At 62.9% G+C, this 26,414-nt stretch overlaps 1 protein-coding gene across 1 annotated transcript in view; it reads right to left on the bottom strand.

Moving 5' to 3' along the window:
- HCFC1 (host cell factor C1) overlaps window positions 1-26,414 on the bottom strand; it is a 35,685-nt gene that overhangs the window by 8,253 nt on the left and 1,018 nt on the right. Inside the window, 19 exon segments of the mRNA XM_059872298.1 lie at window positions 52-484; window positions 1,479-1,657; window positions 1,766-3,677; window positions 4,037-4,242; window positions 4,655-4,793; window positions 5,214-5,356; window positions 6,706-6,928; window positions 7,599-7,703; window positions 8,228-8,458; window positions 8,947-9,144; window positions 10,218-10,378; window positions 11,172-11,666; window positions 13,873-14,052; window positions 15,110-15,216; window positions 15,453-15,537; window positions 17,786-17,994; window positions 19,884-20,044; window positions 21,395-21,543; window positions 22,771-22,997. Of these exon segments, the coding sequence (XP_059728281.1) occupies window positions 52-484; window positions 1,479-1,657; window positions 1,766-3,677; window positions 4,037-4,242; window positions 4,655-4,793; window positions 5,214-5,356; window positions 6,706-6,928; window positions 7,599-7,703; window positions 8,228-8,458; window positions 8,947-9,144; window positions 10,218-10,378; window positions 11,172-11,666; window positions 13,873-14,052; window positions 15,110-15,216; window positions 15,453-15,537; window positions 17,786-17,994; window positions 19,884-20,044; window positions 21,395-21,543; window positions 22,771-22,978 (5,524 nt within the window). The 5' untranslated portion in view covers window positions 22,979-22,997.

Genomic DNA, 26,414 nt, shown 5'->3' with positions numbered 1-26,414 from the left:
CGTGACCACCCCCAGACCCCCCCAGGACCCCCCAAATCCCCCCAAACTGACCCATGACAGCCTGCTGGGCAGCCTGCAGCACGGCCTGGATGGCCAGAGCCTGGGCCTGCGCCTCCTCGCTGGCCGCAGCCGCCGCCGCCGCCTCGGCCGCCGCGGTGACCGCCAGCTCCTCGGGGGTCAGCCCGGGGGGTCCCCCCGCGCCCCCCGCCTCGGCCAGCAGCTCGGGGGGCAGCGCCAGCCCCTCGGCCGGGCCCCCCTCGGCCGCGGCCGGCGGCAGCACCACCACGGCCAGCGGCTCCGGGGACCCCCCGGGCTCGGCCCCGGCGTGGGGGGGAGCGGCCTCGGGCCCGGGGGGGGATGGGGAGGTGGCCGAGGAGGGGTCCTGGGCTGGGTGGGGGTCTCCAGGAGGGGTGGGAGTGGTGGTGGTGGTGCTTGGGGGGGTCTCGGGGGGAGCCGGGGGGGATTCGGTCAGCGACGAGATGGTCTGGGGGGGGGAGGGGAGAGGAAAGGGGGTTGGGGGGGGGGGGAGAGACAGAGACCCCCCCCCCCAAATGGGGGCTTGGTGGTCTCCAGTGGCACCACCACGGTACTGAGGGCACCCCCCAGTGTCCCCAGACCCCCATTTTAATGTCCCCAACCCCTCACAATGTCCCTAACCCACCACAATGTCCCCAAATCCCCTCCCAATGTTCCCAGACCCCTTCCAAGTGTCTCCAAATCCCCCCCGAGTGTCCTCAAAACCCCTCCCACTGTCCCCAACCCCCCCCATGTCCCTAAACTCTTCCACTGACCCCAAAACTCCCCCTCACTGTCCCCAAACCCCCTTTTAATGTCCCCAACACCCCTCCCAGTGCCCCCAACCCCCCTCCCAGTGTCCCCAACTCTCCCCTCACTGTCCCCAAACCCCCTTTTAATGTCCCCAGCCCCCTTCCAATGCCCCAACACCCCCTCCCAAAGTCCCCAACTCTCCCCTTACTGTCCCCAAACCCCCTTTTAATGTCCCCAAACCCCCTTCCAAAGTCCCCAACTCTCCCCTTACTGTCCCCAAACCCCCTCCCAGTGTCCCCAACTCTCCCCTCACTGTCCCCAAACCCCCTTTTAATGTCCCCAAACCCCCCTCCCAGTGCCCCCAACCCCCCTCCCAGTGTCCCCAACTCTCCCCTCACTGTCCCCAAACCCCCTTTTAATGTCCCCAAACCCCCCTCCCAGTGCCCCCAACCCCCCTCCCAGTGTCCCCAACTCTCCCCTCACTGTCCCCAAACCCCCTTTTAATGTCCCCAGTCCCCTTCCAATGCCCCAACACCCCCTCCCAAAGTCCCCAACTCTCCCCTTACTGTCCCCAAACCCCCTTTTAATGTCCCCAAACCCCCTTCCAATGCCCCAACACCCCCTCCCAGAGTCCCCAACTCTCCCCTCACTGTCCCCAGCCCCCTCCCCAGTGTCCCCAGCCCCCTCCCCGTGTCCCCAAGGCCACTCACCGGCACGGCTGGCCCCGGCGCTGGCGTGGACTGAGTGACCGTGGTGACCGCCCGGGGCTGGGGGGTCCCGCTGCCGCTGGGGCCGGGGCTGGGGGTCCCGGGGGGCACGGGGGGACCCCCGCCCTCGCTGGGGGGGGTCTCCCCCTCCCCCTGCCCGTTGGCAGCCGGCGGGGGGGGCTCTGTGGGGACAACGGGGAGGGGTCAGCAAGGCGACCACCCCAAAGTAAGGGCGCAGGGGACGATTTGGGGACAATCTGGGGACAATTTGGGGACAATCTGGGGGTCACCTTGGCTGGCCCCCATGCTGGCGGTGACCGTGGTGGCCGTGGCCGTTGTCCCCGTCTCGTGGGTCTCGCAGGGGGGGTTGGAGCAGGCGCGGGGGGGGCTGGTGGCGGTGGCACAGGGCGGGGGCGGTGTCACCCCCTCGGTGGTGGCCGTGCTGGTGGCCCCGCTCTGGTGGCTCTGGCAGGGCGAGGACCCCGCTCTGGTGGCCGTGCTGGTGGTCCCGCTCTCGGGGGTCTCGCAGGGGGGGATGGCACAAGGCGGGGACCCCCCCGTGCTGGAGGAGGTGGTGGCAGCGCTGGTGGCCGTGGTGGTGTCACCCGGCCGGGAGCCCGCGGTGGCCGTGGTGGCCGTGTTGGTGGTCCCGGTCTCGTGGGTCTCGCAGGGGGGGTTGGAGCAGAGCTGTGACGATGTCATTGTCACCGTGTTGGTCGTCCCCGTCTCATGGGTCTCGCAGGGGGGGTTGGAGCAGGGGGGGACACCTCGAGGCGGTGGCACCGCTGTCCCCGACTCGGGCGGGGGGCGCGAGGTGGCCGTGGTGGTGGTGGCCGTGCTGGTTGTCCCCGTCTCGTGGGTCTCACACGGGGGGTTGGAGCAGAGCCGTGTCCCCGTGGTTGTCACCGTGTTGGTTGTCCCCGTCTCGTGGGTCTCGCAGGGAGGATTAGAGCAGGGTGGCCTTGGTGCTGTCATTGTCACCGTGTTGGTTGTCCCCGTCTCATGGGTCTCGCAGGGAGGATTAGAGCAGGGTGGCCTTGGTGCTGTCACTGTCACCGTGTTGGTTGTCCCCGTCTCGTGGGTCTCACAGGGCGGGTTGGCACACAGCCGTGTCCCCGTGGTTGTCACCGTGTTGGTTGTCCCCGTCTCATGGGTCTCGCAGGGAGGATTAGAGCAGGGTGGCCTTGGTGCTGTCACTGTCACCGTGTTGGTTGTCCCTGTCTCATGGGTCTCACAGGGCGGGTTGGAGCAAAGCTGTGACCCTGTCACTGTCACCGTGTTGGTTGTCCCCGTCTCGTGGGTCTCACAGGGGGGGTTGGAGCAGGGTGGCCTTGGTGCTGTCATTGTCACCGTGTTGGTTGTCCCCGTCTCGTGGGTCTCACAGGGAGGGTTGGAGCGGAGCTGTGACCCTGTCACTGTCACCGTGTTGGTTGTCCCCGTCTCGTGGGTCTCACAGGGCGGGTTGGAGCAGAGCTGTGACCCTGTCACTGTCACCGTGTTGGTTGTCCCCGTCTCATGGGTCTCGCAGGGGGGGTTGGCACACAGCCGTGTCCCCGCGGGGGTCTCACAGCTGGCGTTGGTGGCCCCGGTGGCCGTCCCCACCTCAGGCTGTCCCCAAGGCGTTTGGCATGGGGCTGCCTCCTGCGTTTGGCACGAGGTGACACCGCTGCCACCACCACCGCCACCACCTTCGGGGGGGCACAACCGCGCCGTCATCGTCGTCCCCGTGGCCACCGTCTGCTGCGTGGGGCAGGGCGGTGCCCCGGGTGTCCCCAAGCGCGCTGTCCCCACTGTCCCCGCCGCCGTGGGGGTGTTGGTGGTCCCCGTCTCGTGGGTCTCGCAGGGGGGGTTGGAGCAGGCCCGGGGGGGCGCCGCCACCGCCGTCCCCCCGCCCGTGTCCTCGCAGAGCAGCTGCAGCTGTCCCCCCCCTGTCCCCACGTTGGCCACCAGGCTGGTGGTGGCCGTGTTGGTGGTGCCGGTCTCGTGGGTCTCGCAGGGGGGGTTGGAGCACACCAAGGTGACAGTGCCCGGGGTGGCCTCGGCGGGAGGGGGCTCGGCCAGGCTGCCACCCCCCGAGGTGGCCGCGGGGGGACCTTCGGCCGTGGGGGACGCCAGGATGGACACGGGGAGGTCGTGGACGGGCTGGGCCTCCACGCCGCTGGGCGTGGTGATCAGCGTCACCTGCGTGGGCTGGGACACCGGCTGTGTCCCCAAGGGGGGGTCAGGGGAGGTGGCACTGAGCACAGACACCGCTCCCCCACCCCCACCCCCAGCCTCAAATCTCTGTGACCCCCCCCCCCACTTTGTGTCACCCTAAATTCCTGTGTGTCCCCTCCCCGCTCCTGTCAGCAGCATGGCTGGGGCTGAGCTGCATTTGGGGACACCCCAGATGTCCCCTGTGTCCCCAATGTCTCCTCACCTGCATGGTGATGGTCACTGTCCTCAATGTCCTAAATGCCCCCAGTGTCCCCAGCCCCCCTGTCCCCAGTGTCCCCTCATCCACATGATGATGGTCAGTGTCCCGAGCCCCTCTGTCCCCTCTGTCCCCAGTGTCCCCTCACCTGCATGGTGATGGTCGGTGTCCCCAGGCCACCCCCGGCCGCGGTGGCCGTGATGGCCGCAGGGTTCAGGACCTGGCTGGACAGGGTGGCGATTGTCCCCAGGGTGGTGATGGGTGTGGCCAGCGAGGCTGTGGCACTGTGGCCACCTGCCCCCCCGGCCAGGCTGGTAGACACTGTCCCTGTCACCGTCCCCAGCGTGGTCACACCTGCCAGGGACACGAGGGCAGTGAGTGACCGTTCAGCAAAGTGACCACAAAGTGACCCCGTGCTGCCACAGTGACACCACAGTGACACCCCCCCCCACCAAGTGACCTCCTGGTGTCCCCCTACTGTCCCCACGACCCCTCCACCCACCCAGTGGTACCCTTGACCACAAGGGTGGCCACCTCAGTGTCCCCATGGTGACCCCAATGACCCCTCCAGTGACCTCTCAGTGACCCCCTGGTACCTCCCCACCCCCACCACTGGTGTCCTTGACCACGAGTGACCACCCCAGTGACCCAGAGGTGACCCAATGACCCCAGAGTGACCCCAACTCACCGGTGGTGCCCTTGACCACGAGTGACCACCCCAGTGACCCAGAGGTGACCCAATGACCCCAGAGTGACCCCAACTCACCGGTGGTGCCCTTGACCACCAGGGTGGTCACCGTGGGCTTGACGGCCGAGACGGTGACAGGGGTGACCAGCCGGACCCCTCCCATGGGCACCGTCCTCAGGATGGTCCCCGGCTGTCCCGGGGCTCCCTTCAGCACCACCTGGGGGGACACGGGGACACCGCTGTCACCTGGGTACCCTCGGGGCTGGGACCCCTCAGTGGTGTCACCAAACCCCCCCTTGCCACTGTCATCAATGTCCCCAACCCCTCAGCTGACCCCACCCCTGTGTCCCCAACCCCTCATTTGACCCCACCCCGGTGTCCCCAGTGTCACCAAACCCTTGTCTGAGCCCACCCCGGTGTCCCCAACCCCTCCATTGTCCTTGAACTCCCCCAATCTCAGGTGTCCCCAGGGTGGTTCAGGTGTCCCCAGGGTGGTTCAGGTGTCCCCATATGTCCCCAGGTGCCCCCCGGGGGGGTTCAGGTATCCCCAGGGTGGTTCAGGTGTCCCCAGGGGGGGATTTCAGGTGTCCCCAGATGTCCCCAGTGGGGTTTCAGGTGTCGCCAGGTGTGCCCTCACCTGTGTCACGCCCTGCTGGCCGTGTCCCCCGCCCAGCTTGGGGACAGCCGTGATGATCTTGGCGGGGGTCCCAGTGCCCGAGGTCATCACCTTGGTGGTGATGATGGTGATGGGGGACTTGATCCCGGGGCTGCTGGTGACACCTGGGGACACGGGGAGGGGTCAGCAGGGTGACAGGGACACAGGGGTCACCCCCTGTCACTCACTGGTGGCCCCTGACTGGGTGATGATGGAGGATTGGGGGGATGGGGGAGGTTTGGGGGTCTCAGGGTAATTTGGGGAGGGGTCTCACTCACCGACTGGGTGACGATGGCCAACATGGGGATGGGTGTGGTGGGGGTTTGGGGGGTCTCAGGGAGGTCAGGGATGGTTTGGGGGTCTCAGGGTAATTTGGGGAGGGGTCTCACTCACTGGTATCCCCTGACTGGGTGATGATGGCCGACGTGGGGATGGGTTTGATGATGGTGGTGGTCCCAGGGGCGGGGTCAGGGGGGAGGTTTGGGGGTCTCAGGGAGGTCAGGGATGGTTTGGGGGTCTCAGGGTAATTTGGGGAGGGGTCTCACTCACCGACTGGGTGATGATGGCCAACATGGGGATGGGTTTGATGATGGTGGTGGTCCCAGGGGTGGGGTTTGGGGGTCTCAGGAAGGTCAGGGATGGTTTGGGAGTCTCAGTGTAATTTGGGGAGGGGTCTCACTCACCGGTAGCCCCCGACTGGGTGATGATGGCCGACATGGGGATGGTTTTGATGATGGTGGTGGCCCCAGGGGTGGGGTTTGGGGGTCTCAGGGAGGTCAGGGATGGTTTGGGAGTCTCAGGGTAATTTGGGGAGGGGTCTCACTCACCGGTAGCCCCCGACTGGGTGATGATGGCCGACATGGGGATGGGTTTGGTGGGGGTTTGGGGGGTCTCAGGGAGGTCAGGGATGGTTTGGGGGTCTCAGGGAGGTCAGGGATGGTTTGGGAGTCTCAGGGTAATTTGGGAAGGGGTCTCACTCACCGACTGGGTGACGATGGCCAACATGGGGATGGGTTTGGTGGGGGTTTGGGGGGTCTCAGGGAGGTCAGGGATGGTTCGGGGGGTCTCAGGGAGGTCAGGGATGGTTTGGGGGTCTCAGGGTAATTTGGGGAGGGGTCTCACTCACCGACTGGGTGATGATGGCTGACATGGGGATGGGTTTGATGATGGTGGTGGTCCCAGGGGTGGGGTTTGGGGGTCTCAGGGAGGTCAGGGATGGTTTGGGGGTCTCAGGGAGGTCAGGGATGGTTTGGGAGTCTCAGGGTAATTTGGGGAGGGGTCTCACTCACCGGTAGCCCCCGACTGGGTGATGATGGCCGACATGGGGATGGTTTTGATGATGGTGGTGGTCCCAGGGGTGGGGTCAGGGGGGAGGTTTGGGGGTCTCAGGGAGGTCAGGGATGGTTTGGGGGTCTCAGGGAGGTCAGGGATGGTTTGGGGGTCTCAGGGTAATTTGGGGAGGGGTCTCACTCACCGGTAGCCCCCGACTGGGTGATGATGGCCGACATGGGGATGGTTTTGATGATGGTGGTGGTCCCGGGCTTGGTGGTGCTGGGGGACACGCTGCTGATGCCCAGGATGGTGGGGGGCTTGGCCGCCCCCGCCCCCGCCTGCGTGCTGGTCAGGATGGTGGTGGGCTTCCCCTCCCCCGACGTCACCAGCTTCAGGATGGTCCCCGCGGGCAGGGGACCCTTGGTCTGGGGGGGGACAGAGGGGTCACTCAGGGGAGGGGTCACTCAGGGGAGGGGTCACTCAGGGGAGAAGTGGTCAGTGAATTTTGGTCGGAGACCTGGGGGCTTGAGAGGTCTCAGAGATTTGGGGTGAATTTGGGGTAATTTTGGGGTGGTTTTGGGGTAATTTTTGGGTGATTTTGGGGTGGTTTTGGGGTGGCTTTGGGGTGATTTTGGGGTGGTTTTAGGGTAATTTTGGGGTGGTTTTGGGGTGGTTTTGGGGTAATTTTGGGGTGGTTTTGGAGTGATTTTGGGGTGGTTTTGGGGCATTTTTGGGGTGGTTTTGGAGTAATTTTGGGGTGGTTTTGGGGTAATTTTGGGGTAATTTTGGGGTGGTTTTGGGGTGGTTTTGGGGTGATTTTGGGGTGGCTTTGGGGTGATTTTGGGGTAATTTTGGGGTAATTTTGGGGTGGCTTTGGGGTGATTTTGGGGTGATTTTGGGGTGATTTTGGGGTGGCTTTGGGGTGGTTTTGGGATGGCTTTGGGGTGTCACCTGGATGATCTGGGTGACAGGGCCACTCGAGGCCTGCCCGGTGACAGCCGAGGGGGGGGTCCCAGGGACTCAGCTGACTCTCAGTGATTTGGGGAGGGGTCTCAGGGCTTTGGGGGTGATTTTGGGGTGGCTTTGGGGTGTCACCTGGATGATCTGGGTGACAGGGCCACTCGAGGCCTGCCCGGTGACAGCCGAGCTCTGCACGGGTTTCGTCTGCACCACCGACATCACCTTGCCCAGGTTGGAGATCTGGGGGGGCCCGGGGGGGGTCAGAGACCCCCCAGATCTGTGTCCCCCCCCAAATCTGTGTCCCCACCCTCCCAGCATCCCCTCTGTCCCCAAACTGGGGTCCCCATACCCCCCAAATCTGTGTCCCCATCCCCCAATATCCCCCCTGTCCCCAAACCCATGTCCCTACCCCCCCCCAATGTCCCCAAACTCCTGTACCCCCTCACTCCCCAATGTCACCCATGTCCTCACACTCCCAATGTCCCCAAACCCCGGTCCCCACTCCCTCCCACTGGCCCCCGTCCCCAAACCTGTGTCCTCACCCCCACAATGTCCCCGCTGTCCCCAAACCCATGTCCTCCCCATCTGTGTCCCCTCCCCAATGTCCCCCCAGCCCCCAAATCTGTGTCCCCACACTCCCAAATGTCCCCAAACCCGTGTTGTCCCCCCAATGTCCCCCCATCCCTAAAGGTGTCCCCACACTCCTAATGTCTCCAAACCCATCCCCCGCAATGTCCCCCCTGTCCCCAGAGGTGTCCCCTCACCAGGGCGCTGCCCCCTGGCACGGAGATGGGGCTCTTGACCAGCGTGATGGTCTTGGTGACACCTCCGACCACGGTGGTGACCACCTGGGCCTGCTGGGCCACTGTCACCGTCCCCGACTTGTGCACGGTGATGATGGGCCTGGTGGCCGCGTTGGTGGCCGTGGGGGACGCCCCCGCCGTGCCCACCTGGGCGGCCGCCGTCTTCAGCATGCGCGTGGCTGGGTTGCTCACCTGGGGGGACATTGAGGGGACAGTGTGGGGACAGCGTGGGGACATTGAGGCGACATTGTAGGGACATTGAGGGGACAGCATGGGGACATTGAGGGATAAGCGTGGGGACATGGTGGGGACACAGAGGGGACACATAGGGACATTATGGGGAGATTGAGGGGACAGAGTGGTGACAATGGTGCAGACATGGTGGGGACATGTGGGGACATCATGGGGACTCTCATGGCGACACGGTGGAGAGATTGAGGGGACAGCGTGGGGACATTGTGGGGATGTCATAGGGACATGGTGGGGACAACAGTGGGGAGATTGAGGGGACATGGTGGGGATGTTGTGGGGACAGCGTGGGGACACCCACGATGCTGCTGGTGACACCACAGGGTCACACTGAGTCACCCAGTGTCACCCCAGTGCCACCCAAGCCCTGGTGACACCACGGTGACAACGACACCCCCCAGCGCCACCCAAGCCCCCGCAGTGTCACCTACCATGACAGGTGACGAGGCCACCTTGACGGTGGCGGGCAGGGTGGTGGCCCCGGGGGTGACAGCCACCGTCTTGACGATGGTGGCCCCCGCGGGGACGCTGAGCACGGTGGGCGCCGAGGCCGGCGGGATCTTCTGGGTGGCCGCAGCCGCTGCGGCCAGAGCGGCCATGCCGCTCATCTGGGGGCTGCTGCCGATCACCTGCGGGGGGGACACACCTGAGCACACCTGGGGACACACCTGAGCACATCTGGGGACACCTGGGGACACACCTGAGGACACCTGGGAACACACCTGAGCACACCTGAGCACACCTGGGGACACCTGGGGACACACCTGAGCACACCTGAGCACACCTGGGGACACACCTGAGCACACCTGGGCACACCTGGGGACACACCTGAGCACACCTGGGGACACCTGGGGAGACACCTGAGCACACCTGGGGACACACCTGGGGACACACCTGAGCACACCTGGGGACACCTGGTGACACACCTGAGCCCACCTGGGGACACACCTGAGCACACCTGGGGACACACCTGAGGACACACCTGAGCACACCTGGGGACACCTGGGGAGACACCTGAGCACACCTGGGGACACCTGGGGACACACCTGGGGAGACACCTGAGCACACCTGGGGACACCTGGGGACACACCTGAGCACACCTGGGGACACACCTGAGGACACACCTGACCACATCTGGGGACACACCTGAGCACACCTGGGGAGACACCTGAGCACACCTGGGGACACCTGGGGACACACCTGAGCACACCTGGGGATACCTAAGCACACCTGGTGACACCTGGTGACACCTGGGGACACACCTGAGCACACCTGAGCACACCTGGGGACACACCTGAGCACACCTGGGGACTGCTGGGGGCACACCTGGGGACTGCTGGGCACACCTGGGTCACACCTGGGGACAGCTAGGGGCACACCTGAGCACACCTGGGGACAGCTGGGAGCACACCTGAAGGCACCAGGTCACACCTGGGCACAGATGGGGGGGACACTTGCTCATGCCAAGGGGCACCTGATCACACCTGGGGTACATCTGAGGGCACCTGGGACAGCAAGGTGACACCCAGGTACCACCTGTGTCACACCTGAGTCACCTGGGGCTCACCTGTGTCACACCTGCGTCCCCTGTACCCCGCCAGGACCCTCTGGGCTCCCTCCCTCTGTCCCCAACCACCCCCATGTCCCCTCCCCGTGTCCCCCACCTGTCCCCCCAGGTGTGCCCAGGTGTCCCCGCTCTCACCGTGCCCTGGGGGCTCTGGGTGGGCACCACCATCCTGACGCCGGCGGGCAGCGATGTCACCGTCACCGGGGCCTTGCCGGGCCCGGCCGAGCGCACGGTCACCAGCGGTGGCCCCGCGGTGGCCGCAGGGGGACCGGTCACCTTCAGCACCGCTGGGACACCTGGGTGGGGACAGAGGGCTCAGGGACACCCAGGGACATCCCCCGTGTCCCCTGTCACCTCAGCACCCTCCTGTCCCTCTCAGTGTCCCCCCCATCCCAATGTCCCCCCTAATGTCCCCAATGTCCTCCCCTGCGTCCCCAGTGTCCTCATCCCTGCCCCACCATGTCCTCCCCGATGTCCCCCATGTCCCCTGCCATGTCCCCCTTTCCCAACGTCCCCATCTCTGCCTCCCCCATGTCCCCAGTGTCCCCATTTCCTCCCCAACAATGTCCCCAGTGTCCCCATTGCCCCCCCATGTCCCTAATGTCCCCCACCAATGTCCCCATTCCCTCGCAACGTCCCCAATGTCCCCCACAATGTCCCCAATGTCCCCATTCCCCCCACAATGTCCCCAATGTCCCCATTCCTCCCTTCCACAATGTCCCCAATGTCCCCCTCAATGTCTCCACCTCCCCCCCATGTCCCAAATGTCCCCATTTCCCCCCCAATGTCCCCATTCCCACAATGTCCCCAATGTCCCCATTCCCACAATGTCCCCAATGTCCCCATTCCCACAATGTCCCCAACGTCCCCATTCCCCCCACAATGTCCCCAACGTCCCCATTCCCCCCACAATGTCTCCAACGTCCCCATTCCCCCCACGATGTCCCCAGTGTTCCCTTCTCCCCACAAATGTCCCCAATGTCCCCATCTCCCCGCCATGTCCCAATGTCCCCATTCTCCCCCCCAATGTCCCCCATAATGTCCCTAATGTCCCCCCATAATGTCCCCAACACCCCCGCTGTCACTCACCGGGCGCCCTCCCCGCCGTGGCAGCTCCTCCGGCCGCCGCCGTTGCCCCCCCGGCCGCCGGCAGCACCTGCAGGGTGGCACCTGGGGCCGCGGCCACCGCCCCTCCCGCCGTCCCCGCCGCCGCCACCGCCGCCACCCCTGCGGCGCCGCCGCCGGCCGCGCCCGCCGCCGCCGCGCCCGCTGTCCCCACGGCGGCGGCGGTGACGCCGGGTGGGTTGGGGGGCGCGGCGGGCGGGGGCAGCAGGGTGAGCCCCACGCCCCCCAGCTGGGGCAGGGCGGGGGGCGCGGGCGGCGGCGCGGGCGCGGCGGGCGCGGGGCTCTTGGGGGGGTTGGCGGGCACCGAGGGCACGGGCGGCGGCGCGGGCGCGGCGGGCAGCTCGTACTTCTGCAGCTGCAGCAGGTACGAGTCGGCCGTGGGCACCGCGCCCCAGCTCACCTCCAGCGACGTGGTGTTGGCGCGCACCAGCTGCACGCGGCCCGGCGCAGGTGGGCGCTCTGTGGGGGAGAGGGGCAGCTGGGTACACCTGGCTACACCTGGGGGACACCTGAGTACACCTGGGGGACACCTGAGTACACCTGGGGTACACCTGGGTACACCTGTACCACTCCTATGACACCTGGGTACACCTGGAGTACAGGTAGGTACACCTGGGGGACACCTGAGTACACCTGGGGTACACCTGGGGTACACCTGGGTACACCTGTACCACTCCTATGACACCTGGGTACACCTGGAGTACAGGTAGGTACACCTGGGGGACACCTGAGTACACCTGGGGTACACCTGGGGTACACCTGGGTACACCTGTACCACTCCTATGACACCTGGGTACACCTGGAGTACAGGTAGGTACACCTGGGGGACACCTGAGTACACCTGGGGTACACCTGGGTACGCCCGGGGAACAGGTGGGTACACCTGGCTACACCTGGGGTACACCTGGGTACACCTGGGGGACACCTGAGTACACCTGGGGTACACCTGGGGTACACCTGGGGTACACCTGGGAGACACCTGAGTACACCTGGGGGACACCTGGCTACACCTGGGGGACACCTGAGTACACCTGGGGGACAGGTGGGTACACCTGGCTACACCTGGGGGACACCTGGCTACATCTGGGGGACACCTGAGTACACCTGGGGTACACCTGGGTACACCTGTACCACTCCTATCACACCTGGTTACACCTGGAGTACAGGTAGGTACACCTGGGGTACACCTAAAGTACAGGTGGGTACATCTGGGGTACACCTGTACCACTCCTATCACACCTGGAGTACAGGTGGGTACACCTGGGTACACCCACACCACTCATATCTCACCTGGGTGACACCTCAGTTACTCCTGTGTCACATCTAAGCTAAACCTGGGATAGAGCTGGGTTACACCTTTGTCACACCTGGGTTACTCACCTGTCTCCAGGTACCAGAGGTCCTTGCAGCCCCCCCAAGCCCCCCAGGTCCTTGCAGCCCCCCCAGACACACCTGTCTCCAGGTACCAGAGGTCCTTGCAGCACACCTGGTTGGTCCAGGCCTTGCAGCCCCCCCAGGTCCTTGCAGCCCCCCCGACTCACCTGTCTCCAGGTACCAGAGGTCCTTGCAGCACACCTGGTTGTTCCAGGCCTTGCAGCCGCCCCAGGGCCTTGCAGCCCCCCAGACTCACCTGTCTCCAGGTACCAGAGGTCCTTGCAGCACACCTGGTTGTTCCAGGCCTTGCGGTCCCCCTGAGCCCCCCCAGCCCCCCCAGACTCACCTGTCTCCAGGTACCAGAGGTCCTTGCAGCACACCTGGTTGTTCCAGGCCTTGCAGCCCCCCCAGGTCCTTGCAGCCCCCCAGACTCACCTGTCTCCAGGTACCAGAGGTCCTTGCAGCACACCTGGTTGTTCCAGGCCTTGCAGCCCCCCTAGATCCTTGCAGCCCCCCAGACTCACCTGTCTCCAGGTACCAGAGGTCCTTGCAGCACACCTGGTTGTTCCAGGCCTTGCAGCCCCCCCAGGTCCTTGCAGCCCCCCAGACTCACCTGTCTCCAGGTACCAGAGGTCCTTGCAGCACACCTGGTTGTTCCAGGCCTTGCAGCCCCCCCAGATCCTTGCAGCCCCCCAGACTCACCTGTCTCCAGGTACCAGAGGTCCTTGCAGCCCCCCCAAGCCCCCCAGGTCCTTGCAGCCCCCCCAGCCTCACCTGTCTCCAGGTACCAGAGGTCCTTGCAGCACACCTGGTTGTTCCAGGCCTTGCAGCCCCCCCAGGTCCTTGCAGCCCCCCAGACTCACCTGTCTCCAGGTACCAGAGGTCCTTGCAGCCCCCCCAAGGCCCCCAGGTCCTTGCAGCCCCCCAGACTCACCTGTCTCCAGGTACCAGAGGTCCTTGCAGCACACCTGGTTGTTCCAGGCCTTGCAGCCCCCCCAGGTCCTTGCAGCCCCCCAGACTCACCTGTCTCCAGGTACCAGAGGTCCTTGCAGCACACCTGGTTGTTCCAGGCCTTGCAGCCCCCCTAGATCCTTGCAGCCCCCCAGACTCACCTGTCTCCAGGTACCAGAGGTCCTTGCAGCACACCTGGTTGTTCCAGGCCTTGCAGCCCCCCCAGATCCTTGCAGCCCCCCAGACTCACCTGTCTCCAGGTACCAGAGGTCCTTGCAGCATACCTGGTTGTTCCAGGCCTTGCAGCCCCCCTGAGCCCTCCCAGCCCCCCCAGACTCACCTGTCTCCAGGTACCAGAGGTCCTTGCAGCACACCTGGTTGTTCCAGGCCTTGCGGTAGCCGTCGCGGCCGCTCCAGATGTAGAGGCGGGTGGCGATGGCCACGGCGCAGTGCCCGGCGCGAGCCCGCGGCACGTTGTCCTCCAGGGTCTCCAGCACCAGGGGCTCCCAGGCCATCGAGTCTGGGGGGGTCAGAGAGGGGTTTGGGGGGTCACACAGGGGTCTGGGGGTGTCAGGGAGGGGTCTGGGGGTGTCAGGGAGGGGTCTGCGGGAATTTGGGGAGGTGTCTGGGGGGGGTTCCTCCAGGGTCTTCAGCACCAGGGGCCCCCAGGCCATGGAGTCTGGGGGGGCATGGGGGGTTTGGGGGGTCACACAGGGGTCTGGGGGAATTTGGGGAGGGGTTTGGGGAGGGGTCTGGGGGTTCCTCCAGGGTCTCCAGCACCAGGGGTTCCCAGGCCATGGAGTCTGGGGGGGCACAGAGGGGTCTGGGGGCTTGGGGAGGGGTCTGGGGGCTTGGGGAGGGGTCTGGGGATGTCAAGGAGGGGTTTGGGGGAATTTGGGGAGGGGTTTGGGGAGGGGTCTGGGGGTTCCTCCAGGGTCTCCAGCACCCGGGGCTCCCAGGCCATCGAGTCTGGGGGGGTCACAGAGGGGTTTGGGGGGTCACACAGGGGTCTGGGGGGGTCAGGGAGGGGTTTGGGGGAATTTGGGGAGGGGTTTAGGGGGGTTCCTCCAGGGTCTCCAGCACCAGCGGCTCCCAGGCCATCGAGTCTGGGGGGGCACGGGGGGGGGTTTGGGGGCTCACACAGGGGTCTGGGGGCTTGGGGAGGGGTCTCGGGGATCACAGAGGGGTCTGGGGGTGTCAGGGAGGGGTTTGGGGGAATTTGGGGAGGGGTCTGGGGGCTCCTCCAGGGTCTCCAGCACCAGGGGCTCCCAGCCCATCGAGTCTGGGGAGGTTTGGGGGGATTTGGGGGAAGTGGGGAGGGGTTTGGGGGGATTTGGGGGAGTGTTCAGGGGGGTTTTAGGGTGGATTTGGGGTGAGTTTGGGGGTCCCAAGCCCCCTCCTCACCCAGGCTGAGATTTGGGTGTTTCAGGGTGAGTTTTAGGGTGGATTTGGGGTGAGTTTGGGGGTCTCAAGCCCCCTCCTCACCCAGGCTGAGATTTGGGGTGTTTCAAGGTGGGATTAGGGAGTTTTAGGGCGGATTTGGGGTCAGTTTTGGGGGTCCCAAGCCCCCTCCTCACCCAGGTTCAGGCAGGCCAGGGTGTTGGTGCACTTCCACTCCTTCTCGTGCGTCGCCACTTTCACATCATCCATCACCAGGGGCACCCACCCCCCAAAAACGTACATCCTAGGGGGATTAAGTGGTTAGGGGGGGTCGGGGGGACACCCAGAGACCCCCACCCCCCAAAATTTTCATCTTTGAGACAGCCACCCATATTAATTAATAAATTAAAATAAATAAAAAACCCCCCTAAGGACCCCAACTTCCCCTGGAGTGAGGACAGGGACACAAAGGGATCCCCCCAGGATAAAGGGGAGGGGTCAGGGGGACTTGGGGGGGATGGGGGTGGACCCCAGACTCACTTGTTGCCGATGGTGGTGGCCGAGTGGAGGCTGCGGGGGAGGGGAGCGACCCCACTCAGGCTCGGTTTGTTCCAGGTCAGCGTCTCTGGAAACCCCCAAAATGTGAGGAAATTGCCCCAGAATGTGAGAAAATGGCCCCAAAATGTGAGAAAATGGCCCCAAAATGTGAGAAAATGGCCCCAAAATGTGAGGAAATGGCCCCAAACCCACTAAAAATGTAAGGAGCCGCCCCAAAACTCTGCAAGATGTGAGGAAAACTCCCTCTGAGCCCCTTATTCTGTTATGTCACTGCATCCCCCAGACCCCAAATCCCCTAAAATCCCCAAAACCCCCCGTACCAATATCCAAAGTCCACAAATCCCCCAGCCTGCAGCCACTCATGCCCCTATAAGATGCCCACATCCCCCAGTAACCCCCATTCCCCTGACCCCAAAACCCCACCAAACCCCACAAAAATCCCATAAAACCCCACAAAACCCCACAAAAACCCCATAAAACCCCTAAAAACCCCAAAAACACCCCAAAACCCCCCGTACCAATATCCAAGGTCCACAAATCCCCCAGCCTGCAGCCGCTCATGCCCCCATAAGATGCCCACATCCCCCAGTAACCCCCCTTTCCCTGACCCCAAAACCCCACCAAACCCCACCAAAACCCCACAAAACCCCACAAAAACCCCACCAAACCCCACAAAAACCCCATAAACCCCCATAAAACCCCTAAAAATACCCCAAATCCCCCCGTACCAATATCCAAAGTCCACAAATCCCCCAGCCTGCAGCTGCTCATGCCTCCATAAGATGCCCACATCCCCCAGTAACCCCCATTCCCCTGACCCCAAAACCCCACCAAACCCCACAAAAACCCCATAAAACCCCACAAAACCCCATAAAACCCCATAAAACCCCTAAAAACACCCCAAATCCCCCCGTACCAATATCCAAGGTCCACAAATCCCCCAGTCTGCAGCCGCTCATGCCCTCGTAGACGACCATGGCCCCCAGTAACCCCCATCCCCCTGACCCCAAAACCCCACCAAACCCCACAAAAATCCCATAAAACCCCACAAAAACCCCATAAAACCCCTAAAAACCCCTAAAAACACCCCAAAACCCCCCGTACCAATATCAAAAGTCCACAAATCCCCCAGCCTGCAGCCACTCATGCCCCCGTAGATGACCATGGCCCCCAGAAACCCCCTTTCCCCTGACCCCAAAACCCCACCAAACCTCACAAAACCCCATAAAACCCCACAAAACCCCACAAAAACCCCACAAAACCCCTAAAAATACCCCAAAACCCCCGTATCAATATCCAAAGTCCACAAATCCCCCAGTCTGCAGCCGCTCATGCCCCCATAAGATGCCCACATCCCCCAGTAACCCCCATTCCCCCGACCCCAAAACCCCACCAAACCCCACAAAAACCCCACAAAACCCCATAAAACCACACCAAACCCCACAAAAACCCCACAAAAACCCACCAAACCCCACAAAAACCCCACAAAAACCCCACAAAAACCCCACAAAAACCCCACAAAAACCCCACCAAAACCCCACAAAACCCCTAAAAACACCCCAAAACCCCCCGTACCAATATCCAAAGTCCACAAATCCCCCAGCCTGCAGCGCTCATGTCCCCATAAGATGCCCACATTCCCCCAGTAACCCCCATTCCTCTGACCCCAAAACCCCACAAAACCCCACAAAACCCCATAAAACCCCAAAAACACCCCAAAACCCCCCGTACCAATATCCAAAGTCCACAAATCCCCCAGCCTGCAGCCGCTCATGCCCCCGTAGACGACCATGGCCCCCAGAAACCCCCTTTCCCCTGACCCCAAAACCCCACCAAACCCCACAAAAATCCCGTAAAACTCCACAAAAACCCCACCAAACCCCAAAAAACCCCTAAAAACACCCCAAAACCCCCCGTACCAATATCCAAGGTCCACAAATCCCCCAGCCTGCAGCCACTCATGCCCCCGTAAGATGCCCACATCCCCCAGTAACCCCCATTCCTCTGACCCCAAAACCCCACCAAACCCTACAAAAACCCCACAAAACCCCACCAAACCCCACAAAAACCCCACAAAACCCCATAAAACCACACCAAACCCCTAAAACCCCCTAAAAACCCCTAAGAACACCCCAAATTCCCCCGTACCAATATCCAAGGTCCAAAAATCCCCCAGCCTCTAGCCGCTCATGCCCTCGTAGACGACCATGGCCCCCAGTAACCCCCATTCCCCTGACCCCAAAACCCCACCAAACCCCACAAAAACCCCATAAAACCCCACAAAACCCCTAAAAACACCCCAAAACCCCCCGTACCAATATCCAAGGTCCACAAATCCCCCAGCCTGCAGCCGCTCATGCCCCCGTAGATGACGAGGCGCGAGCGCCGCCCGTCGCGCTCCGTGTACACCACGGCCGTGTGGGATTCCCGGGGAGGGGGCAGCACCCCGTAGGTGATGGGGATGTCCCAGGCCAGCACCCCCGAACCTGGGCGCAGCTCCAGCACGTACAGGTCGTTCAGGTACCTGGGGAAAGGGATAGGGGGTCAGGGGATCCTATAAAAAATCCTAAAAGGGTGATTGGATGGGTGGGACTGGCTTGAAAAAGGTGGTCGAGGATATGGGATTGCATTAAAAGATCCTTAAATGTCAAAAAATGTGTGCAGTGTCACCTGTGCCCACGTGTGCAGGTGTTCAGATATCTGGGGAGGGGATTAAGAAGGTCTGGACACCCCAAGAAAATCCTAAAAGGGTGTTTTGGATATGTGGGATTGACCTAAAAGGTCCCTTAAATCCCATAAAATGCAGTCAGGGTGGTCCCAAAGATACCTGTGCCCATGTGTGCAGGTGGTTTAGGTATGTGGGGAGGGGGTCTAGAAGGTCAGAAGACCCCAAAAAAAGTCCTAAAAGTGTGTTTTGAATATATGAGACTATCCTAAAAGAGTGTGGGGCATATGGGATTGCACGACAAGATCCCTTAAATCCCATAAAATGTGCCCAGGATGGTCCCAGTGTCACCTGTGCCCACGTGTGCAGGTGTTCAGATATCTGGGGAGGGGATTAAGAAGGTCTGGACATCCCAAGAAAATTCTAAAAGGGTGTTTGGATGTGTGGGATTGACCTAAAAGGTCCCTTAAATCCCATAAAATGCAGTCAGGGTGGTCCCAAAGATACCTGTGCCCACGTGTGCAGGTGGTTTAGGTATGTGGGGAGGGGGTCCAGAAGGTCAGAAGACCCCAAAAAAAGTCCTAAAAGTGTTTTGAATATATGAGACTATCCTAAAAGAGTGTGGGGGATATGGGATTGCACGACAAGATCCCTTAAATCCCATAAAATGTGCCCAGGATGGCCCCAGTGTCACCTGTGCCCACGTGTGCAGGTGTTCAGATATCTGGGGAGGGGATTAAGAAGGTCTGGACACCCCAAGAAAATCCTAAAAGGGTGTTTGGATATGGGGGATTGACCTAAAAGGTCCCTTAAATCCCATAAAATGTGCCCAGGATGGTCCCAGTGTCACCTGTGCCCACGTGTGCAGGCGTTCAGATATCTGGGGAGGGGATTAAGAAGGTCTGGACACCCCAATAAAATCCTAAAAGGGTGTTTGGATGTGTGGGACTGGCCTAAAAAAGGTGGTTGGGAATGTAGGACGCCCCTAAAAGGGTCCTCAGATCCCATAAAATGTGCCCAGGATGGCCCCAGTGTCACCTGTGCCCACGTGTGCAGGTGGTTCACGTCAGGAGGGGTTTTGGGAATGCAGAACAGCCCCAAAAGAGTTCTTAAATCCCCTAAAATGCACCCAGAATGGTGCCAGTGTCACCTGTGCCCCTGCCAGGGATCTCTGAGTCCACCTAAAAACGACCCCAAAGTTTTGGGGTCACCCCTGTATCCCCCAAAGATGGGGAATGTCCCCAAATTCCCAATCCCAATCCTATTCCCAAGGTTTTGGGGTGTCCCCAGGGTTTTGGGGTGCACCTTCAAAGGTCCCTGTGCCCCCTAAAGGTGATCCCAATGTTTCAGGCTCACCTCCATGCCCCCCAAAAATCCCTGTGTGCCCCCAAACCAGCCCCAAGCCCCCTCCCCCCTCCAGTTATCCTCAGTGTTTTTTGGGTACCCCGGGGTTTTGGGGTACCCTGGGGTTTTTGGGGTACCCTGGGGTTTTTGGGGTACCCCCGAGGTTTTGGGGTACCCTCGGGTTTTTGGGGTACCCTGGGGTTTTTGGGGTACCCCCGAGGTTTTGGGGTACCCTGGGGTTTTTGGGGTGCCCCCTAAAAACGACCCCAATGTCTCAGCTTCACCCCCACTCCCCCCCAAGTGCCCCCAACCCAGCCCCAAGCTCCCTCCCCCCACTGATTCCTGGGGTTTTTGGGGTGCCCCCGAGGTTTTGGGGTGCCCTGGGGTTTTGGGGTGCCTCGTACCGGGGGATGTTGTTTTTGGGGTCCTCGCTGTCGTTGGCCAGCCCCCCGAAGAGGTAACACTTGTTGCCCACCAGGGAGAAGCTGTGGCCCAGCCGAGGGCAAGGGGGGGGCCCATTTTTGGGGGTCTTCGCCTTCAGCCGCTTCCACTCCCACCTGGAGGCCTGGAATGGGTGGGGGGAGGAGGAATGTGGGATTTGGGGAGGGGTCTGCAATTGGGGGACACCCAGGGGGATGGGGAACCCCAAAACTGAGGCGGGGGGGATGCTCCCAGGTGTTTGGGGGGGGAGGGGTGTTCTGGGGAGGGTCACAGAGGGTATTGGTGGGGGGGGGGGGGATTCCCCAGGTGCTCTCCAGGTGCTCAGGGTGGGGGGGGTCGCCAAGAGTTCCCCAGGTGTTAAGGGGGGGGGTTCCCCAGGAGATGCCCAGGTGCTTGGAGGGGGGGGTTCCCCAGGAGTTCCCCAGGTGCTCAGGGGGGTTCCCCAGGTGCTCCCCAGGTGCTCAGGGGTGTTCCCCAGGTGCTCAGGGGTTCCCCAGGTGCTCCCCAGGTACTCAGGGGTTCCCCAGGTGCTCAGGGGGTTCCCCAGGTTCTCCCCAGGTGCTCAGGGGGGTTCCCCAGGTTCTACCCAGGTGCTCAGGGGGGTTCCCCAGGTGCTCAGGGGGGGTTCCCCAGGTTCTCCCCAGGTGCTCAGGGGGGTTCCCCAGGTGCTCAGGGGGTTCCCCAGGTGCTCCCCAGGTGCTCAGGGGGGTTCCCCAGGTTCTCCCCAGGTGCTCAGGGGGGTTCCCCAGGTGCTCAGGGTGGTTCCCCAGGTGCTCCCCAGGTGCTCAGGGGGTTCCCCACGTGCTCAGGGGTGTTCCCCAGGTGCTCCCCAGGTGCTCAGGGAGTTCCCCAGGTGCTCAGGGGGGTTCCCCAGGTGCTCCCCAGGTGCTCAGGGGGTTCCCCAGGCGCTCCCCATGTGCTCAGGGGGGTTCCCCAGGTGCTCAGGGGGGTTCCCCAGGTGCTCAGGGGGTTCCCCAGGAGTTCCCCAGGTGCTCAGGGGGGTTTCCCATGAGCTCAGGGTGTTCCCCAGGTTCTCCCCAGGTGCTCAGGGGGGTTCCCCAGGTGCTCAGGGAGTTCCCCAAGTGCTCCCCAGGAGTTCCCCAGGTGCTCCCCAGGTGCTCAGGGGGGTTCCCCAGGCGCTCCCCAGGTGCTCAGGGGGGTTCCCCAGGCGCTCCCCAGGTGCTCAGGGGGTTTCCCACGTGCTCAGGGGGGTTCCCCAGGCGCTCCCCAGGTGCTCCCCAGGAGTTCCCCAGGTGCTCAGGGGGGTTCCCCAGGCACTCCCCAGGTGCTCAGGGGGGTTCCCCAGGTGCTCAGGGGGGTTCCCCAGGCGCTCCCCAGGTGCTCAGGGGGTTTCCCACGTGCTCAGGGGTGTTCCCCAGGCGCTCCCCAGGTGCTCGGGGGGGTTCCCCAGGTGCTCAGGGGGTTCCCCAGGTGCTCCCCAGGTGCTCAGGGGGGTTCCCCAGGCGCTGGGTACCTGCAGCTCGTAGAGGTCGTTGCTGTACTTGCCGTACTCCACCATGCCCCCGAACACCAGCAGCCGCGTGCCGTCACACACGAAGCCGTAGGCGGCACAGCCCGGGGGGATGTCCCCCCGCACGGCCGGGATGAACCACTGGTTGGTGGCTGTGGGGACACAGAGGGGACAGGGACACAGGGGGGACAGTGAGAACAATCCCTGACACTCTGGGATGAACCCCTGGTTGGTGGCTGTGGGGACAAAATGGGGACAGGGACATAGCAGGGAGAGTGACACACAGAGAATTATCCCCTGAACCCCTGGTTGGTGGCTGTGGGGACAGGGACATGGTGGGGGGACAGTGAGAACAATCCCTGACACCCCGGGATGAACCACTGGTTGGTGGCTGTGGGGACACAGAGGGGATAGGGACATGGTGGGTACAGTGACACACAGAGAATTATCCCCTGAACCCCTGGTTGGTGGCTGTGGGGACAGGGACATGGTGGGGGGACAGTGAGAACAATCCCTGATACCCCAGGATGAACCCCTGGTTGGTGGCTGTGGGGACAAAACGGGGACAGGGACATAGCAGGGACAGTGACACACTGAGAATGATCCCCTGGACCCCTGGTTTGTGGCTGTGGGGACACAGAGGGGACAGGGACACAGGGGGGACACTGAGAACAATCCCTGACACTCTGGGATGAACACCTGGTTGGTGGCTGTGGGGACACAGGGGGGACAGGGACACACTGAAGATGACCCCCCCCCCGCCCCAAACCCTCAAAATGAACCACTGGTTGGTGGCTCTTGGGGACAAAAAGAGGACAAGGGACACAGTGGGGACACCAGGAATGATCCCAAATCCCATCTCTGTGGGAATCCCCCCTGTGCCCCACCAGAGTTGTAGATGATCCCACCCCTCTGGGGACCCCCTGTACCCCCCTCAGGTGCCCCCCTGTGTTGTACACCTGCACTTTGTCCCCGGTGCCACCACTGCAGGGACCCCCCCATGCCCCCAGGTGCCCACCTGTGCTGTATACCCCAATCCCACCCCTCTCAGAACCCCCTGTACCCCCCCAGGTGCCCACCTGTGCTGTTTACCCCAATCCCACCCCTCTCAGAACCCCCTGTACCCCCCCAGGTGCCCACCTGTGCTGTACATGTGCAGCTCCTCCCCAGTCCCACCCCTCTGAGGACCCCCCCACGCCCCCAGGTGCCCACCTGTGCTGTATACCTGCAGCTCCTCCCCAGTCCCACCCCTATGAGGACCCCCCACACCCCCAGGTGCCCACCTGTGCTGTACATGTGCAGCTCCTCCCCAGTCCCACCCCTCTGAGGACCCCCCCACACCCCCAGGTGCCCACTCAGGTGCCCCCCCAGGTGCCCACCTGTGTTGTAGACGTGCAGCTCGTCCACGATGCCCTCGTTGCCCCCCCCGAAGACCACGATGAGCTCCTTGATGGCCACGGCTCGGTGGCCGTGCCGGGGCCGGGGCACGGGCCCAGCCCAGCCCACCACCCGCTTCCAGCGCGGCTGCAGCGCGGGGGGGCCCGGGGGGGCCCGCGGCGGGGACCCCCCCCCGCCCAGGCCTGCCATGCGTCCCCCGCTGCCTGTCCTGGGGGGACACGGGGGGGTCAGACACGGGGGATACCCCAAAATTAACTGGGCACCCCAAAAATCCCTAAAATTAACTGACACCCCCCCCCCACTGCCTGTCCTGGGGGGACACGGGGGGGTCAGACACGGGGGATACCCCAAAATTCACCAAAATTAACTGGTACCCCAAAAATCCCTAAAATTAACTGACACCTCCCCCACTGCCTGTCCTGGGGGGACACGGGGGGGTCAGACACAGGGGATGCCCCAAAAATCATCAAAATTAACTGGGCACCCCAAAAATCCCTAAAATTAACTGACAGCTCCCCCACTGCCTGTCCTGGGGGGACACGGGGGGGTCAGACACGGGGGATACCCCAAAATTAACTGGTCATCCCTAAAATTAACTGACACCCCCACCCCACTGCCTGTCCTGGGGGGACACGGGGGGGGTCAGACACGGGGGATACCCCAAAATTCACTGGGCACCCCAAAAATCCCTAAAATTAACTGACAGCTCCCCCACTGCCTGTCCTGGGGGGACACGGTGGGGTCAGACACGGGGGATGCCCCAAAAATCATCAAAATTAACTGGGCACCCCAAACATGCCTAAAACTAACTGACACCTCCCCACTGCCTGTCCTGGGGGGACACGGGGGGGTCAGACACGGGGGGATGCCCCAAAATTCACCAAAATTAACTGGCACCCCCCCCCCACTGAAACTGAACCCCCCCGCTGCCTGTCCTGAGGGGACACGGGGGGGTCAGACACGGGGGGATACCCCAAAATTCACCAAATTTAACTGGCACCCCCCCCCCACTGACACTGAACCCCCCCCCTGCCTGTTTGGGGGGGACATGGGGGGTCAGACACAGGGGATACCCCAAAATTCACCAAATTTAACTGGCACCCCCCCACTGACACTGAACCCCCCCCACTGCCTGTTTGGGGGGGACATGGGGGGTCAGACACAGGGGATACCCCAAAATTCACCAAATTTAACTGGCACCCCCCCACTGACACTGAACCCCCCCACTGCCTGTTTGGGGGGGACATGGGGGGTCAGACACGGAGGATGCCCCAAAATTCACTGGGCACCCCAAAAATCCCTAAAATTAACTGACACCTCCCCACTGCATGTCCTGGGGGGACACGGTGGGGTCAGACACAGAAGATACCCCAAAAATCCCTAAAATTAACTGACACCCCCCCCACTGCCTGTCCTGGGGGGACACGGGGGGGGTCAGGACATGGGGGATACCCCAAAATTAACTGGGCATCCCAAAAATCCCTAAAATTAACTGACACCTCCCCCACTGCCTGTCCTGGGGGGACACGGGGGGGTCAGACACGGGGGATACCCCAAAATTCACCAAAATTAACTGGCACCCCCCCCCACTGAAACTGAACCCCCCTGCTGCCTGTCCTGGGGGGACACGGGGGGGTAAGACACGGGGGATACCCCAAAATTCACCAAAATTAACTGGCACCCCCCCACTGACACTGAACCCCCCCCACTGCCTGTCCTGGGGGGACACGGGGGGGTCAGACATGGGGGATACCCCAAAAACCATCAAAATTAACTGGCACCCCCCCACTGACACTGAACCCCCCCGCTGCCTGTCCTGAGGGGACACGGTGGGGTCAGACACGGGGGATACCCCAAAATTAACTGGGCACCCCCCCCACTGACACTGAACCCCCCCACTGCCTGTCCTGGGGGAACACGGGGGGTCAGACAGGGGGGATGCCCCAAAATTCACCAAAATTAACTGGCACCCCCCCCCCCCCACTGAAACTGAACCCCCCCACTGCCTGTTTGGGGGGGGACATGGGGGGTCAGACAGAGGGGGATACCCCAAAAATCACCAAATTTAACTGGTACCCCCACCCCCACACCCCGACAGTGACCCCCCTGCTGTCTGTCCTGGGGGGACAAGAGGGTTCAGACATGGGGGATACCCCAAAAATCAGCAAAATAATCTGGCACTACCCCCCCACTGCCTGTCCTGGGGAAGGGGGGGGGTCAGAAACAAAGGACACCCCCAAAACCCCTCCCCCACAATGGCCTGACCTCTCCCCTCTGCCTGTCCTTTGTGGGGTGGGGGGAGCTTGGATATGAAGAACACCCCAAAAAACCAAACCAATGACCTGGGCACCCCCCACCCCCCCATTGAGCATTCTGGGAGGATCGGGGGGGGGGGGTTTGGACATTGGGACCCCCCCCTCATTACATCTATTTGGGAGGGGGGTGTCCCCAAATCCGGGGTCAATCCCCTTCTGCCCCCCCCAGACTCCCCAGGGTCACCTCCTACCCCTCCCCCCCAAACGCCCCCCCCACCAAAATCCCGCATAGAATGTTTAATTACACCCCCCAACCCCACCGCAATTACCCCGAAAGAGTTAATTACCCCCCCCCACGGCAGGGGGTGTGACAATGGGGGAGGAGTCCACGTGAGGGGGAGGGGAACATTTATTCCTCCCCGTTAATTACTTTCTTCATTATGTCTCTCCTTAATTACCCTCCTCACACCATGACCCACCCCTCACAACCCAATTTCCTCCCCCCTCACCAAATTTGCCACCTTTAATCTTCATCTCCCCCCACCTCAAATTCCCCCTCAGGCCGTGCCCACCCCCCCCCCAAATTATTCCATCAGACTGTGCCCAACCCCCCCCTCCCCAAATTCGTCCTTCAGGTCACGCCCCCTTCACAAGTTCAACGCCCCCCTCCCCAAATTCCCCACCCAGACCGTGCCCCACCCTCAGCTTCATCTCCCCCCTCCCCAAATATCCCCTCAGGCCATGACCCCCCTCAGGATCAACTCCCCTCCTCAAATCCCCCCTCAGGCTGTGCTCCCCTCCTCACTTTTTGCCCCCCTCAGGTTCATCTCCCCCCTCCCCAAATCCCCCCTCAGGCGGTGCCCCCCCCCCCCAAAATGCCCAACCCCCCCCCCCCAGCCCTGCCCCTCCCCTCACGCCCCCTCCCCCCCCCTCAGGCCCCTGCGCGCCGCCATCTTGTCTCTGCCCGGCGGAAAATGGCGGCCGCCTCCTCCCCCCCACCGCCGCCCCCCCCGCTCACCGCGGCCCCCGCGGCCGCCTCCCTCTCCCGGCCCGCGGCCGCTCCCCGATTCCCGGCGGCGGCTCCGGGGGTCGCGCGGCTGCGGCGGCTCCCGGCGCGGGGCTGCGGCTGCGGGCGGAGCGCGGCGGCGGCGGCCCCTCACGCCGCCCTGGGAGCCGCCATCTTGCGCCTGTGTCCGGCGGCCGCCGAGGGTGGGCGGGAAGCGACGGGAGTGGGCGGAGCTAACGCGGACGCGCCCCCTCCGGACCCGGGCGGCGCCATCTTGGCCGGGGACGGGGGGCGACATTGTAGGGAAGGCGGGACGGGAAAAAGCGACGGCATATTGGGAGGGGAACCGGGAGGAGGTTCACCG

Source organism: Haemorhous mexicanus, chromosome 35 (genome assembly GCF_027477595.1).
Source record: "Haemorhous mexicanus isolate bHaeMex1 chromosome 35, bHaeMex1.pri, whole genome shotgun sequence".
In the NCBI taxonomy this organism is placed as follows: Eukaryota; Metazoa; Chordata; class Aves; order Passeriformes; family Fringillidae; genus Haemorhous; species Haemorhous mexicanus.
This window is presented reverse-complemented; position numbering and strand designations above follow the sequence as displayed.